Here is a 16,800-nt window from a genome sequence, read left to right as displayed (position 1 = left end):
AAATGTGTCTCTAATCACGGGTACATTGATTGTGACGTGGTCCGAGATGCATGTCCATGACGTTGCAAATTCCTTTAAAAAATAAGAATGAGATGAGCCTCACCGAATAAAAATACAAAATTGTGGGGCCCTCGGTAAATATTTGCTTTAAAATTGCTTAGACTTCGGGATGGACCGTTTAGCAAAATTTCACGGCCCTACCCAAAGTAAATGATACGCTAGTCGCTTTAGGCACGCCTTTTAATAATTTAATTTTCTTAAAACTCGGGTGCACATTTATGTGACCCAAATCCAAATCTCAACAGAGTTGAAATGTGCCAACAACCACGGGTGCATTGATGTGACGTGGTTGGAGATGTATTTCCATGATGTTGCAATTCTTGAAAAAATATATAATAATAATGACGAAAGCGGTTAAAAGTTAAAACTTGCACATGAGCTCATAATTGTATAAAATCAGATAAACAAGCCGAATATGACAGTTGAGCAACCGTGCTAGAACCACGGAACTCGGGAATGCCTAACACCTTCTCCCGGGTTAACAGAATTCCTTATCCGGATTTCTGGTTCGCGGACTGTAATACAGAGTCATTCTTTTCCTCGATTCGGGATTAAATTGGTGACTTGGGACACCCTAAATCTCCCAAGTGGCGACTCTGAAATAAATAAACAAATCCCGTTTCGATTGTCCTTTAATTGGAAAAACTCCTTCACCCCTCGCGGGGGCGGAAAAAGGAGGTGTGACACCTTTTATATATCACAACAGGCCTCCCTTTTAGCACTTGGTCCATTAGAACACTGATTTTCTCCCATGTGATCCCTTCTGTTTTTCCACTCAAAGCTTAAAAGAAAAGTATTCCCCATCAGATTCCCCTGATTGAAGAGTCGTTACCTAACGGATTACGGTACATTAGGGCACCTAGAGTGATTAACTCGTGTAACTAGTTTGCATTACCAGAGATTAGGGTAAGGGCTCGAAATAACCTTGAGGGAAAGGTATTAGGCACCCCTCGCGGTCCACAACGGTGGGTACCGGCCGAACTTAAACTATGTAAATTAGTCTTTTTAATAAGTAAACAATTTCAACACATATTTGCAAATAAAGGCATATTTTCACATTCTAAGTACATATATGATTCAGGTAATGAAAGTAAGAGAGAGGTTTGAACATCTTACATATGTATATTCGGATTAGGGGGGGAGATACGAAAAATGGTGTTGAGAATTCATGAAAATGAATATTGACAATAGAAAAAGGGTCATGAACTCTTAATTTAGCTTGATGAGTGTGTGTCTTGGTTGTAACATAATGGACTTTTATATTATAGGAAGCAATGAGTTTACATAGTTGAAGAAGTTGATTGAGATGTCCTTGTGCTGGAAAAGGGACAACAACTACTATAATATCATGATTTTTTTGGCCATGGTTTTGGAAATGGAGATTGGAGGCCATTGAAAAAACTAATCTCTGAATGTTTTATTTCAAAAGTAGATATGTGCTTTACATATATATATATACACAGAGAGATAGGAACTTTGGTGTTTTTAGGGCCTATGTTTTGCTAGCAATTTGAAGACTAGTCGATGGCTGTAGTTATGAAAATACTTACTCGTACTTGATGTTTATATTAAATTAATAAGTTTAATTTTAACCATCTCAAAATAAAGTGACAATATATAGCACTTAATATAGGAACTTTGGTGTTATTAGGGCCTATGTTTTGCTAGCAATTTGAAGACTAGTCGACGCCTGTAGTTAGAAAAATACTTATTCGTACCTGATATTTATATTAAATTAATAAGTTTAACTTTAACAGTCCTTTGGTGTTAGCAGGGCCTATGTTTTGCTAGCAACTTGTCACAGGTCATTCCATTTTTTTGTGTTTGGGAGACTGACGACTGTTAACAGGAAAATACTTATTCGTACCTGATGTTTACATTAAATTAATAAGTTCAAGTTTAAAAGTCTCAAATTTAAGTGATAGCATATACACTTAATCACGATTAATCAATACTCTCTCCTACTTAGCCTTTTGCACGCATACTTTAAGAAAAAATTACTAATATGAGTTATTTGATTGAATTGCCCTCATTTATTCTTAGATCTCTCAATCCTCTTTTCATTATTAAAATGGTTTCCTTTATTAAAACTAAACAAGTATGGGCAGCATGAATATGTCTTGACAACACATGCTGTCAAGTTAACTTTAATTCATTAAAGAAATACAATTCACATGCTTTCTGATGTCCAAAATCTAAAATGAATAAACCGGGCCAGTAATTCTATATCAATCCAAACTAAACTCTGAAATCTATATTAAAACTGCAGCTATAACCAATTCAAACTCCTAAATTCTGGATTGAAACTTCAAAACAAAATCAACATCAACAAACAAAAGAGCTTAGCAGAAACATTGAAGCTGAAGCTAAAAACTTAAACCAAAATTCATCAATGCTTAAACAGAAAACCCAATAACAGCATTACCATGAATCAGAACACAAACCTATTGAACTATCCCGGTCAAACTTCCAGTCAATAGTGGCACATTATGGGAATGATTAATTCACAATTCCAAATTAAGCTAAATAGAGTGAAGGAAATCCTGCGATATACTGAACTTAACGAAGATTGATGAATATCAAAAAACAAAGAAGCCACACATCACATATAAGGGACAATCTGAACCAAAGTCATATATTACTTAAACAACAAAAGAAAACTACTGAAAAGGACTATGAAATCAAAACCAGGATTAAAACTAACTATCATGTTAAACTGACTAACACATAACGAACTAATAAACTGACCAACAGTTTACAGCATATAAACAAACAATTAGAGAAACTGGACCCAATAAACGGTCTGATGAGAAGGAAAGAAGTACTGAACAAATGACAAGAAACAAACCAAGACAAAGATACAATTTAAAATAGACAAACAAAACTATAGAAGGAAACAAAAGAAATTAAGGAGAACTTACTGTTCCTTCCTCGGATTTCAACAGTATGCCCTTTCGAACTTGAGTCCTAGTCAGTATCATACGTCTATTTCGTGAGAAATAGGCCTACAATACTGAATAGAAACCAGTCGACCTTGAAGCTTTGACACGTCTTGAACCGTTGAAACCCTAGATCCATCATTCGATGGGTTTTACTCATGTTCGAGCCAATTTGGTTAGGGATTAAAGACGAGGAAGTAAAGGGGATTATTGGATGTTAGTCTGGGGTCAAGGGGACAGCTAGGGCTCGGAGGGGAGATCTTTGATTTGAAGATTCAAAGAGATCCAACAGGATTCGAGGAAATCTGTTGATGGTTTAAGGATGAGGGAAACCTAGTGGTGGTATGGTGTTAATTAGGGTTGGATTGGGGTGATTCCATGGTCAACTCGAAACTTCGATTGAAGATTAGAGAAGATGTGGGGTGATTCGAGGCAAATGGTTCATGGATTCGTGTTGTGGATGGGGAGATGGCTCATGGGTGTCCTTATGGTGGTCACCGGCGTTGTTGTCGCCGGGTTTAATGGTGAGGGGGTGGAAGGGCGGCGCTAGGGTTCTAGGGGTTGTCCTGTTTGTTGAGAGAGACGAAGAGAGGGGGGTAGCTTAGGGGGTGTGGGGTGAGTTTGAGAGTATATATATGTGATGGGTGAGTGAATCTGAACCATTAGATCTGATGGGATCACTGGTTTAGATTACTTTACTTATATAAAACGAGGTCGTTTTGGTCTCAGTGGGAGACTGGGTCGATCCAGGGAAAAACGGGTTGGGTTATGGGGGTGAGATCTTAGACCGTTGGATGAGGATGGATGAACGGTCGAGATTCGTTGGCCTCGAAACGACGTCGTCTGATGCATCTTTGAGAGCTGAAGGTTTGGACCGGGTATAGGTCTCGTTTGGGCCTAATTTTGGCCCAAAAATGAAATGGCCCAGTCCAATTTTCTTTTTTTTTTTCTATTTTTTGTTCTTTTCCTTTTTAATTCCGAATTTACCAAAATCCTAAAAATAAATTATAAAACAACAATTATATTACACAAACATTAATTGATTCTTAACAATAAGAAATACACAGTATCAAATATTAATTACACAAAATCACACCATTAAACAATAAAAATGACAAAATTACCAAAATAATATTTTTTGGTGATTTTCATTCCAAATATGATTTAATTAATTCCTAATAGCAGAATGAAAATCCTAAATTCATACGACATATATTTTTTTTATGTATTTAAACAATCACAGACAAAACTACAAATAACTATCTAAAATGCCACACAGCTTTTAAAAATTACGCACAAAGAAAAATTTGTTTTTTTGATTTCTTTTGGAGTAATTGTTGTGAGAGCAAAAATCACGTGCTCACAGCTGCCTCTCTTTGTTCGAAAATATGCAAGGTTTTCGTGCAAAGATAAAGTGAGTGGATACGAGCGATTTTTGTCTGTTTGACTACTCCGTGTGAAGCATTTTTTTGAAAGATTTGACCGAACCTCTGCTTCGAAGGTTTCCTACATATCCTTGGCTAAAAAGAAATTAGGTCAATGTAGTTCAGGAAGTTTTGGTAGCTGGGACTACCAGGAACTGTGGTTTTACTGTTACCGCTGTTGCTGCTACTGCTCACCGACCTCCTTATTACATTAAAAAGAAAAATCAAAGCTAAGCTAGCTATGCCTATCAACTACTAGTTACAAGATTCCTATCTATAATTCTTTCGCAACTTGATCTTGAGTCTTAGCTGATTCTGCTTGTAGACTTAGATCTAAATCTTGATGCTCGCAAGTTGTAGGCGCTTGTTTATTTCTGCAGCATTGAGTGAAGCGGGATTGGCGGAGCTCGTGACTTCAATCAGATTTTGAGCAATCTGCACTTGTTTGCTCCAGTATTTGGGATCATATTCTTTTTTGTTCTTTTCTTCCTTTCTTTATTCTGGATTGAGACTCAACCCGTAGGTCATCTCAATCCCTGTGCCTCGAGGTCAAACTTGCTCAGACAACAAAACAAACAAACAAACAAACGAAATTTTTCTGCCCCAGTTTCACTAGGAAAATTTCGTGAGTTAATTGCCATAAAAATCTACAGAATTGATGAGGGGATTGGAAACCTCAAGTCTAAAAGGCGCAACTCAGGGATTGGAGCCCTAATGTTTGCAAAAGGCAAAACGCTAAACTCAGGGATTGGAGCCCTAATATTGGCTAAAATGGGAAAAACCGCTCAACTCTGGGATTGGAGACCTAATGTTGGCTAAAGAAAAATCGCTCAATTCAGGGATTGGAGCCCTAATGTCGGCTAAAGGAAACTTGCTCAACTCAGGGATTGGAGCCCTAATGTCGGCTAAAGGAAAATTGATCAACTCAGGGATTGGAGCCCTAATGTCGGCTAAAGGAAAATTGCTCAACTCAGGGATTGGAGCCCTAATGTCGGCTAAAAGAAAATCGCTCAACTCAGGGATTGGAGCCCTAATGTCGGCTAAAGGAAAATTGCTCAACTCAGGGATTGGATCCCTAATGTCGGCTAAAAGAAAATTTCTCAACTCAGGGATTGGAGCCCTAATGTCGGCTAAAGGAAACTTGCTCAACTCAGGGATTGGAGCCCTAATGTCGGCTAAAAGAAAATCGCTCAACTCAGGGATTAATGTCGGCTAAAGGAAAATTGCTCAACTCAGGGATTGGAGCCATAATGTCGGCTAAAGAAAAATCGCTCAACTCCAGGATTGGAGCCCTAATGTCGGCTAAAGAAAAATCGCTCAACTCAGGGATTGGAGCCCTAATGTCGGCTAAAGAAAACTAGGCGACTAGGGAATGGAGGCCCTATGTCTAAAATCTCAACTTAGGGATTGGAGCCCTAATATTGGTAAAGGCGACTAGGGAATGGAGGCCCTATGTCTAAAATCTCAACTTAGGGATTGGAGCCCTAATATTGGTAAAGGCGACTAGGGAATGGAGGCCCTATGTCTAAAATCTCAACTTAGGGATTGGAGCCCTAATATTGGTAAAGGCGACTAGGGAATGGAGGCCCTATGTCTAAAATCTCAACTTAGGGATTGGAGCCCTAATATTGGTAAAGGCGACTAGGGAATGGAGGCCCTATGTCTAAAATCTCAACTTAGGGATTGGAGCCCTAATATTGGTAAAGGCGACTAGGGAATGGAGGCCCTATGTCTAAAATCTCAACTTAGGGATTGGAGCCCTAATATTGGTAAAGGCGACTAGGGAATGGAGGCCCTATGTCTAAAATCTCAACTTAGGGATTGGAGCCCTAATATTGGTAAAGGCGACTAGGAAATGGAGGCCCTATGTCTAAATCTCAAATTTAGGGATTGGAGCCCTAATATTGGTAAAGGCGACTATGGAATGGAGGCCCTATGTCTAAATCTCAACTTAGGGATTGGAGCCCTAATATTGGTAAATGCGACTAGGGAATGGAGGCCCTATGTCTAAATCTCAACTTAGGGATTGGAGCCCTAATGTTGGTAAAGGCGACTAGGGAATGGAGGCCCTATGTCTAAATCTCAACTTAGGGATTGGAGCCCTAATGTTGGTAAAGGCTACTAGGGAATGGAGGCCCTATGTCTAAAATCTCAACTTAGGGATTGGAGCCCTAATGTTGGAAAAATGCGACTAGGGAACGAAGGCCCTATGTCTAAAATCTCAACTCAGGAATTGGAGCCCTAATATTGGCAAAATGCGTACAAGATTGATTTTGGGGCTTCTAAACTACCCTTTTTTTTCTTCTTATCTATTTTCTTTCAATTCATTTTTAGTAAAAAATGTAGGAAAGAATTTGGAGGAGACTTCCCTTTTGGGTTGATTCCTTGCTGCAAAGCTGTTTCTTGCACTTGTGCATTTCTTTTCCCTTTTGGTTGCACCTACTTCTTGCACGGTTGCTTTGGATTGCACCTGTTTCAATTTTCCAAACAAAGAACAATTGTCAGTTTGAAAATGGTGGTTGGTTCGGTGGCCTTGATCATTCCAATTGCTTGGTCCCGACCTCATTTCTGTTGAGAAACTTCGTCATTGATTGGCTTCAAAGGCGACCCCCTTTCAAACTGATAAGACTCAGATTTCAGGATTTCATGATGACTCGCCCGTGTAAGGCTTTGGTTCTCATTCCGCTTTCCAGACCTTTGCCTTTGACTTTCTTCTCTTCTTTTTTTCAATGCCTTTACTTTGGAGGTAATCAAGCATCATGATCAGTCGGGATTGGACTGACGCACCACTGAGGCTGGGTATTTTCTTCACCTCTTTCCAGACGGAGCTCTGTGAAATCGGTCCTGCCACCTTTTCTTTCTAACACATTTTGGAATTTAGGGTTAAGCCGAAAGGGATTCAAGGAAAGGTAAACAAAGAGCGAAAAAACGAATTTAAAAGAGAAGCGTCCCTTTCGGGGGAAAAGAAGGACTTATCTGAGGTGCATGCTGGCTTCAAACTGACATGACATGCTTTTTGGACTGGAGGCCCGAACCTCACGAACTTGCATTTCCTCATGAACTAAAATGGATCTATGTTTCCCAACCAGGGAACCTTGCCAGAACTTTCTGTGGTGAAATCATCTTTTAGACCGACAGTGCCCTTTGCGGGTTTTCGCTAGTCGACCTCTCTCATTTCTCTTCTCACCGTCGCCCGATAGTACTTTTTGCGGGTTTTCACTAAACGGACTCTCTCATTCTTAATTTCTCTACTCTCATCACCTTATGGTGCCCGAAGGTTTTCACCGACAAGACTCTCTCATTTTATTTCTCTCAAATTTAGAATGCATCAGCTTCCAATCATGATATTTCTTGGTTTCCCCCGCCTTTGGCAATTGATCCGAAAGACTTGTACTTGGTTTTTGGTAAAAAGAATTGTGGATGAAAATTACAACTTCTGAACCATTTGGTGTGCCCGTGGTTGAACCATTATAACATCTGCCCCAGTTTCAACTTCAGGGAAAATTGGATTTTTGTTTTGGTATGACTGAACCCCAGAGAGAGGCTACCTACGTATCCTTTCGGAATCAAGTCAGACGTAGTTCAGGCAAATCATTTTTTTTGGGTTCAACAGTGTTTTTGGATTCCAAAGAGGTTAGCCAAAGAAATGTAACCGGCTCAAAAGGTTTGTAAAAAAAAAGTTGATAGTGTCTGGGTAGCGGGAATAAAAGCCTTCATCATCTCAAATGTGCCAAGACATCACCGAAGTAAACTTAGACATAGTACCTTTTGACTGCATCCGCATTCACATCTGTTTCAGGATCATTTCCTTCAATATCACCCAGATATAACGCTCTTCTTGGCAATATCTTCCTGATGATGTACGAACCTTTCCAATTAGGAGCAAATTTTCCTTTCGCTTCCTGGTGATGTGGAAGAATGCGCCTTAACACTAGTTGACCTACTTCAAAATTCCTGGGTCGCACTTTCTTGTTGTAAGCATGGGCCATTCTTTGTTGGTACAACTGTCCGTGACAGACCGCAGCCATTCGTTTTTCGTCAATTAAGGTCAACTGCTCCAATCGAGTCTTAACCCACTCGCTATATTCAATCTCTGCTTCGACAATGGTCCGGAGCGAAGGAATTTCTACCTCTGCCGGTATCACAGCCTCGGTCCCATAAACCAACAAGTATGGGGTTGCGCCTATTGATGTGCGCATTGTAATGCGATATCCCAGCAATGCAAAAGGTAATTGTTCATGCCACTGTCTGGAACTCTGGATTGTCTTTCTCAAAATCTTCTTGATGTTTTTGTTTGCCGCTTCAACAGCGCCATTGGCTTTGGGCCGATAAGGAGTGGAGTTCCTATGCATTATTTTGAACTTTTCGCATACATCCTCCATCAAGTGACTATTCAGGTTTGCCGCATTATCTGTGATGATAGTTGCAGGAATACCGAAACGACAAATAAGATTTGAATGTACAAAATCCACCACGGCTTTCTTAGTGACTGATTTGAGAGTGACAGCTTCGACCCATTTTGTGAAGTAGTCAATAGCAACTAGTATGAATCTGTGTCCATTTGAGGCTTTTGGCTCGATTGGCCCAATGATGTCCATGCCCCAGGCAACAAATGGCCAAGGTGCAGACATGGGATGCAGTTCTGTAGGAGGTGCATGAATCAAATCACCGTGCACCTGACACTGATGACACTTCCGAACAAAACTAAAACAGTCCTTGTCCATGGTCATCCAGTAATAACCCGCTCGAAGGATTTTCTTTGCTAAAACATACCCGTTCATGTGGGGCCCGCATACTCTCGCGTGTACCTCATGCATGATTCTTCCAGCCTCTTCTGTGTCAACACATCTTAACAAATTGAGGTCCGGAGTTCTCTTGTATAAGACATCCCCACTCAAAAAGAAACCACTCGCGTGCCGCCTAATGGTTCTCTTTTGGTCTCCACTAACTTGCTCGGGGTATTCTTGAGTTTTCAGAAACTTTTTGATGTCATGGTACCATGGTTGGGTATTTGGTGCTGCTTCAATTGTATTACAATAACCATGCCTTTCCCGGATTTGAATTTCCAAGGGATCTATGTGAGCATTGCCGGGATATGGCAGCATTGAGGCCAAAGTAGCAAGTGCGTCGGCTAATTCGTTGTGACAACGAAGAATGTACCTGAACTCTATTGACTTGAATTGCTTGCTGAGGTCTTCCACATGCTTCTTGTAAGGGATAAGCTTAACATCTCGGGTTTCCCATTCTCCTTGGGCTTGCCAGATAATCAGATCTGAGTCTCCCAGAATCAACAACTCTTTGACATTTTGGCCGATTGCCATGTTTATACCCATAATGCAAGCTTCATACTCGGCGGTGTTGTTTGTACAGAAGAACCGAAGCCGAGTTGTGGCTGGATAGTGCTGACCAGTGGGTGAGATCAAAATTGCCCCAATTCTAACACCTTTTGCATCTACCGCCCCATCAAAAAACATTTTCCAAGCATGAGCGTCTTCAAATATTGCCTCAACTGAATTTACTTCTTCATCTGGGAAGTAAGTTCTCAAAGGTTGGTACTCATCATCAATCGGGTTCTCAGCCAAATGATCCGCTAACGCCTGGGATTTCATTGCCGTGCGAGTGACATAGACTATGTCAAACTCCGTGAGCACGATCTGCCACTTTGCTAATCTCCCAGTGGGCATTGGTTTCTAAAATATGTAGTTTAAAGGATCCAACCTGGTTATGAGGTAGGTGGTGTAAGCTTGCAAATAATGCCTCAGCTTCTGAGCGACCCATGTCAGAGCACAACAAGTTCTTTCCAATAAAGTGTATTTGGCTTCATAACTAGTAAACTTCTTGCTCAGATAGTAAATGGCCTACTCTTTCTTTCCGGTAACGTCATGTTGCCCGAGGACACAACCAAAAGAATTTTCCAAGACGGTCAGGTACAAGAATAGAGGCCTCCCTGGCTCAGGTGGGACCAAGACTGGCGGATTCGACAGATATTCCTTGATTTTATCAAAAGCTTCTTGACATTCAACTGTCCATTTGATTGCAGCATCTTTCTTTATCAACTTAAATATGGGTTCGCACGTGGAGGTCAACTGAGCGATGAAACGACTGATGTAATTCAATCTTCCCAAAAAACTCATAACATCTTTCTTGGTTCTTGGAGGAGGCAAATCCCGAATAGACTTTATCTTTGTTGGATCTAACTCGATGCCCCTCCGACTGACTATGAATCCCAAGAGTTTGCCGGATGGTACTCCAAATGCACATTGGCTGGGTTCAGTTTCAAATCATATTTGCGCAACCGCTCAAAGAATTTTCTCAAGTCCCGAACGTGGTCGTCCTGGGTTTTGGATTTGATGATTACATCGTCCACATACACCTCTATCTCTTGGTGAATCATATCATGAAAAATGGCGGTCATGGCCCTCATGTAGGTTGCCCCGACATTCTTCAGACCAAATGGCATGACTCTATAACAGTAAGTGCCCTATGGTGTGGTAAAAGCGGTCTTTTCTGCATCTTCTTCATCCATCAACACCTGGTGGTATCCTGCGTAACAATCCACAAAAGACTGTATTTCATGTTTGGCGCAGTTATCAACAAGGATATGGATGTTTGGCAAAGGGAAATTGTCCTTGGGGCTTGCTTTGTTAAGATCTCGGTAGTCAATGCACACCCGGATTTTCCCATCTTTCTTTGGCACAGGAACTATATTAGCCAGCCATGTGGTGTATCAGACCACTCGAATCACCCCCGCCTTTAATTGTTTTATGACCTCTTCTTTAATCTTGTCACTAATATCAACTTTGAACTTCCTCTGTTTTTGCTGGATAGGGGGTTAATCGGGGTAGGTTGGCAATTTATGGACCACTAGATCAACACTTAATCTCGGCATGTCATCGTATGACCAAGCAAACACATCTTTGAATTCAAACAAAAGTTGAATCAATGCGTCCCTGGTTCTTTCATCTGTATGAATGCTTATCTTGGTTTCTTTGACCTCTTCCGAGCTACCCAAATTAACTGGATTGGTTTCATTTAAGTTTGGCTTAGGTTTATTCTCAAATTGTTCCAATTCTCGATTTATTTCCTTAAAAGCCTCTTCCTCATCATATTCTGGTTCTTGGTTCATTATTTCACAGTTAGACAGCGTGTTTGGATCTGGGCATGAAGTCCGCAAGCATGTCATGTTATTTAAAGCCGCATTATTAGAACTGAAAGAAGAAATAAGAAAAAGTAACAAAATCAGAAAGAATGAAAAGAGATGAACGATGAAATATTAATTTCATTTCATTGAATTTTGAGGATAACAGGGTTCACATTGGTAATTTAAAAGACAAGAAACTAAAAAAAAATATCCGAGTTACACTCTGACATAACTCGCGATGCAGAAAAAGTGGCAGGACAGGTCTACCGGGACTCCTGCCTGATTGGGAATGGCGTAGCCTTCCAATTCTGTAGCTTGGCATTGGGACCCATATACAGCACCTCAGCGGTGCTTGAGCCCTCCCCTGGCTGGACCATGTGGGTTTCATATAGTATCTTCCTCATTGCCCCATAGATCTCCTCAATCTCTTAGGCAGTAAAGGCCTCATCTCCTTCTTTCTTCTAGTATTTTGGCTTGACAAATGTTCTGTAAAGATGCGGAACCGGCTGAGGCAAAACCCAACCATCATTCTTTCTATCATTTGCCCATCTTCTATCAGCCGGAGTGGGTCGGAAGCCTACCCCGAAGAACTTTTCACTGGTGGGCAGGGTGATAAGTTCAACTATTCCTTACAATGATTTCCCAAGTCCCTTCCCCAGTTTGAAGCCATGTCAGATCATTTCTTTGGCCACCATGATTGATGCATTAGAAAGGAAGGGTTGGGGGCAAGGGTTTCCTTTTTTGTACTGGTCTGCAATCACAATTTCAAAAGCCTGATAAACTATGTGCTCACTCCCCTCTCTTGCTTCAAGACATGGGACTGATGGGTCCTGATAAATTGATTGCTCATCTTCTCCGTGGACCACGATCTCTTGATTCTCATGCTCGAACTTCACCATCTCATGAAGAGTAGAGGGTACAGCTGCCACTGCATGAATCCATGGCCTCCCCAAAAGAAAGTTGTAGGATGTGTCCATGTCTAGAACCTGGAAGGTTACTTCAAAGTCTATTGGGCCGATGGTCAGAATTAGATCGATCTCTCCAATTGTGTCCCTTTTGATACCATCGAAAGCACGTATGCAGACATTGTTGGGTCGGATTATTTCGGTCCCGATTTCCATGCGCTGTAGAGTTGAAAGTGGGCAAATGTCTACTCTAGAGCCTCCGTCTAACATCACCCTTTTCAAGTAGTGCCCTTCGCATTTGACTGTTAGGTGCAAGGCTTTGTTATGTGCGGCCCCTTCTGAGGGTAAATCATTTTTGCTGAAAGTGATCTGGTTGATTGCGAAAAATCTTTCTGCCATTCTCTCCAACTGCTCTACAGAAATGGCAACAGGCACATATGCTTCGTTAAGGGTCTTGATCAATACCTTCTGATGTTCGGCGGAATTCATCAACAAAGCCAACAAGGAGACTTGTTCGGGAAATTTTCGAAGCTGGTCAATTACCTCATAATCTGCCATTTTCATGTTTTGGAAGAAAACCTCCGCTTCTTCGGCACTCACAAGCTTCTTAAGTGGGAAGCGCTTTCTAGTAGCATTGTTTACCTCTTCCAAATTGGAATACTTTTTAACAGGGTTATTTTCTTGAACTTTTCCTGGGATTTCTTCGCCTTTATAGGTCACCACCGTTTTTTGTAGTTCTAGGGCACAGCAGTAGGATATTTCATGGGCTTCTGTGGGGCGCGTCCAATAACCACGGGCTCATTCAGCCTTGATGGTTTAATTGGCCCCCGCATCATATAAACCCCCTTGGGCACATACATCTGGGTTGTTTTGTTCAGCTCGAATCTCCTGGGAGGACTCAATGTCATCTGCTTTTCTTTATGGCCTTGAGGGACGTAGAGAACAACATCTTTGAGTAGCGTTACCCCGGTCTCAACTTCCATGTTCTTCTCTGACTTCGGAGGGGTAGTTTCTTTCTTTTTCTCCCCTTTATCTTGCTTCGAGATAACTTTTGGTTTCTTTTCTTTGTCAGCAATGGCAATGATGACCTTCAATGCTGGGTCAAATTCCTCATCCTCACAAATCATTCCAATTACCGGCCCGTTGTTGTGAGCTGGAAATGGGTTGTTGGTCACATTGGGAACCTCTTCATCCCTCAACACTACCTTCCTTTGTTCTATCAAGTTCTTCACGGCTCTCTTCAGAGTCCAGCAATCATCCGTGTCATGCCCTTCTCCCCTGAGTGATAAGCGCATCGGGTACCGGCTCTGTAAGCGGGTGATGCTGGGTTTTGCCTGGTTTGAGGAACAAGCTGTAGCAGACCCATTTGAACAAGCTTCGGTAACAAGCTGGAGTAGGTTTCGCCAATTGGTGTGAAATTTGGTCTCTTGGGCGGTTCATGAGGGTGGAAATTATTTTGTGGAGGGCGGGGGTTGCAGTGGGTTTGGTAAGGAGGTTGGTTTCTAGGAAATGGAGCTTGATTTTTGTTGGCTTGTTGTTGTGGCCGGACATAAGGCTGAGTATTCATGACCGAGTATGGCTGAGGAGTATAGGCCAAATCTTGGTGAGGGTAAGGGTGCTGCGGCGTCCTTTCTGAGAAAAAGGGATCTGGGAGTATAGTTTCTCCTTGTACCCGACGCTGCCATGAATGTTTCTTCCCTTTTCTTTCCCTTTGCTATCCCTTCGGACCCACCCTGAATGGCTTGGGAGGTAGCTCTGATAGCGGATTGGCTTAGAATTCGACCCATTTTTAGCCCATTTTCAACCATTTCGCCAATCTTGATAGCTTCAGCGAACGGTTTACCCATTGCGGACATCATATTCTGGAAGTAGTCAGCTTCTTAAGCTTGAAGGAAAACTGTGACCATTTCAACTTCATCCATCGGAGGCTTTACCCTGGATGCTTGCTCACACCATTTAACTGCGTACTCTCGGAAGCTTTCTGAGGATTTCTTTTTCAAGTTTGTCAATGAGTTCCTATCTGGAGCAATATCAATGTTGTACTGGAACTGCCTGACGAAATCTCTAGCAAGATCGTCCCAGATGTGCCAACGGGATATATCCTGGTCCATGTACCACTCAGATGTGATGCCAACCAGACTTTCTCCGAAATAGGCCATGAGTAGTTCTTCCTTTCCACCGGCTCCTCGCAGCTGATTGCAATATCTCTTGAGATGAGCAATAGGATCACCATGCCCATCGTACTTCTCAAATTTTGGGGTTTTGAATCCCAATGGTAGGTGCACATGAGGGAACATGCATAAATCGGCATAGGATACACTTTTCTGTCCGCTCCAACCCTGTATGCTTTTGAGACTCTGTTCCATACTCCTCATCTTCCTCACAATCTCTTCTTGCTCAGGAGTTTTAGTGGTCTTTTCCTGCCCCGCAGCGAACTCAAATTGGGGTGGTTGAGGGTAAGTATAAGTAGGAAACTGAGGAGGTTCCACTTGGAAAGATGGTGTTTGAAATGTGAAGGAAGATGAATCAAAGTTAGGCCTGGGTAAAGCAGGTTGTGTCGTAGCTGAACCAGGTGGCGCGGTGAATATGTTTGAAGCCGCGCTTGAAGCTAAAACCTGGGGGCGAGACTCAAAAGGTGTTCCAGCAAAGTGGGCTGAAATGGTGGGATATCCCAATGGGGTATTTGGATAACTTATGGGGATGTTGGATGTCCCACTTGTCCTGGGGAAAAGCTCGGGGAATCCAGGGATCGCACTTGGCGGTTCTTTTCCATTGGCCCAGGCGTACCACATTTCCATCATACGGAGACGCATAATTCTATTTTCCTCAACCGTTGCTGACTCAGAAGTTGTGATGGCCGAGATCGGACTATCCTCTGGAATAGGAACTGTTGGCAGAGGAATTTTCGAAGACATTTCAACGCTTCTTTTTGACCTTGTGAAGTATGAATGTGAAGCCAGACTACCATAAAACCAACCACCTTACTATAGAACCTCTGGATTGGAAGACAACAAACCAGTAGTTTGAAACAATTAACACATAGGAAATCGCACGTTGGGGTGTGATGCACCTATACAATTAAATATGTTTCTACATGTTTTGCAACGACTGCATGTTTCATCCCGGCTCTGCTTATTTTCCCAATTTTCTTTTCCTTTCCACTTTCTTTCTTTTTATTTTTATTTTTATTTGAAGTTAAAAACGTGACCGGATCCGATGAGGATTGCCTACGTATCACGACGCTGCGTGAATCAGATCATTACGTAGTTCAAGACAAACAAAAAATAAAGAAACATTTTTTTATTACTAAAACATTCTATTACAAACTAAACATTTTTGAAAAAGGGAAAATAACAGACTTGAAATAAATACAAACTCAAAAACTACTGATACACCCTGATGCGAAAAGACAAACAAAAGACGCCAAGACGGAAAATACAGACTCGACCTATAAATACATTAAAGCTTTAAAAATTGGCGCCTGCGGGGCATCATTCGGCCTCATCGCGGGCTTAGGTGCGAGGTCACTTTCAAGTTGTTCCAGCTCATACATGGTCTGCTTGACATAAATCATCACTGCCGAGAAGAAGGTAGTGCGGGTCATATCTTTGCACCGTAGACACCTCCTAATGATGGCATGGGCAATGGTCTTAATCTTATCCCTGGTTTGCCCCTTTTCTATGAGTAGGCGCTCTATCTGATCATTACGGGCCTTCAAAACCCGAGAATCCTGGAGATGTTGATTCTGCCACTGCTGAATTTCTACTTCCATCTGGGCCAGTAAATCATAGCAATGTCTATTTTCAGCTTCAAAGGTTCGGGCTTGCTTAGCCGCTTTGTCCTCAAGAGTGGCCACCTTTCTCTTCAAAATGGCAATGGTTTGCTCGTGATCCCTTTTCAACTGCTGCAGGTACCGGTTGCGCTCCTCTCTTCTTTTTGCCCAGTGTGCCTCGAGTCCTGCTATGGTATTCTCAAAATTCTCCAACTCACTCCGGCACTCACTAATTTCCATTTTTAAACCTTTTATCAGTCGCTCATCCGACCGACTCCTTTGTTGGTTATCAGCGGCTATCCTTATTTGCTGGATTTGGGCCCTAAGCGCCTCGTTTTCCTGGGCCAACCTGTTCTTTTCTCCCAGATCAGTAGCAACTTGCACGTTGTTCTCAAATTTTAGACCTTCAATTTGTTGTTTCAGCTTGCTGATTTCAGCCCGATAGCCTTTTTCTTTTGCTAACCAATCCCATTGCTCCTGTGATGACTCGGCAAAATTCAGGATATGGGGTCTTTTAGCTGGCCTTTTATGCTCAAGTTCTCTTCTGTACCACACAAGG

At 41.8% G+C, this 16,800-nt stretch overlaps 1 protein-coding gene across 1 annotated transcript; it reads right to left on the bottom strand.

The window, feature by feature from the left end:
• Nucleotides 1-2,662: 2,662 nt before the first annotated feature.
• On the bottom strand, nt 2,663-10,032 carry LOC104228796 (uncharacterized). The gene is made up of 4 exons (XM_070172900.1): nt 9,232-10,032; nt 8,189-8,325; nt 2,809-2,884; nt 2,663-2,680 (listed from the first exon to the last, which is right to left on the bottom strand). Exons 1-4 carry the CDS (start codon nt 10,030-10,032, stop codon nt 2,663-2,665), a joined length of 1,032 nt encoding a protein of 343 aa, XP_070029001.1.
• Nucleotides 10,033-16,800: the final 6,768 nt, after the last annotated feature.

The sequence above is a fragment of the Nicotiana sylvestris genome, chromosome 1 (genome assembly GCF_000393655.2).
Source record: "Nicotiana sylvestris chromosome 1, ASM39365v2, whole genome shotgun sequence".
NCBI classification, from domain to species: Eukaryota; Viridiplantae; Streptophyta; class Magnoliopsida; order Solanales; family Solanaceae; genus Nicotiana; species Nicotiana sylvestris.
Note: the sequence above shows the minus strand (reverse complement) of the source record. Positions and strands in the feature narration are given on the sequence as shown.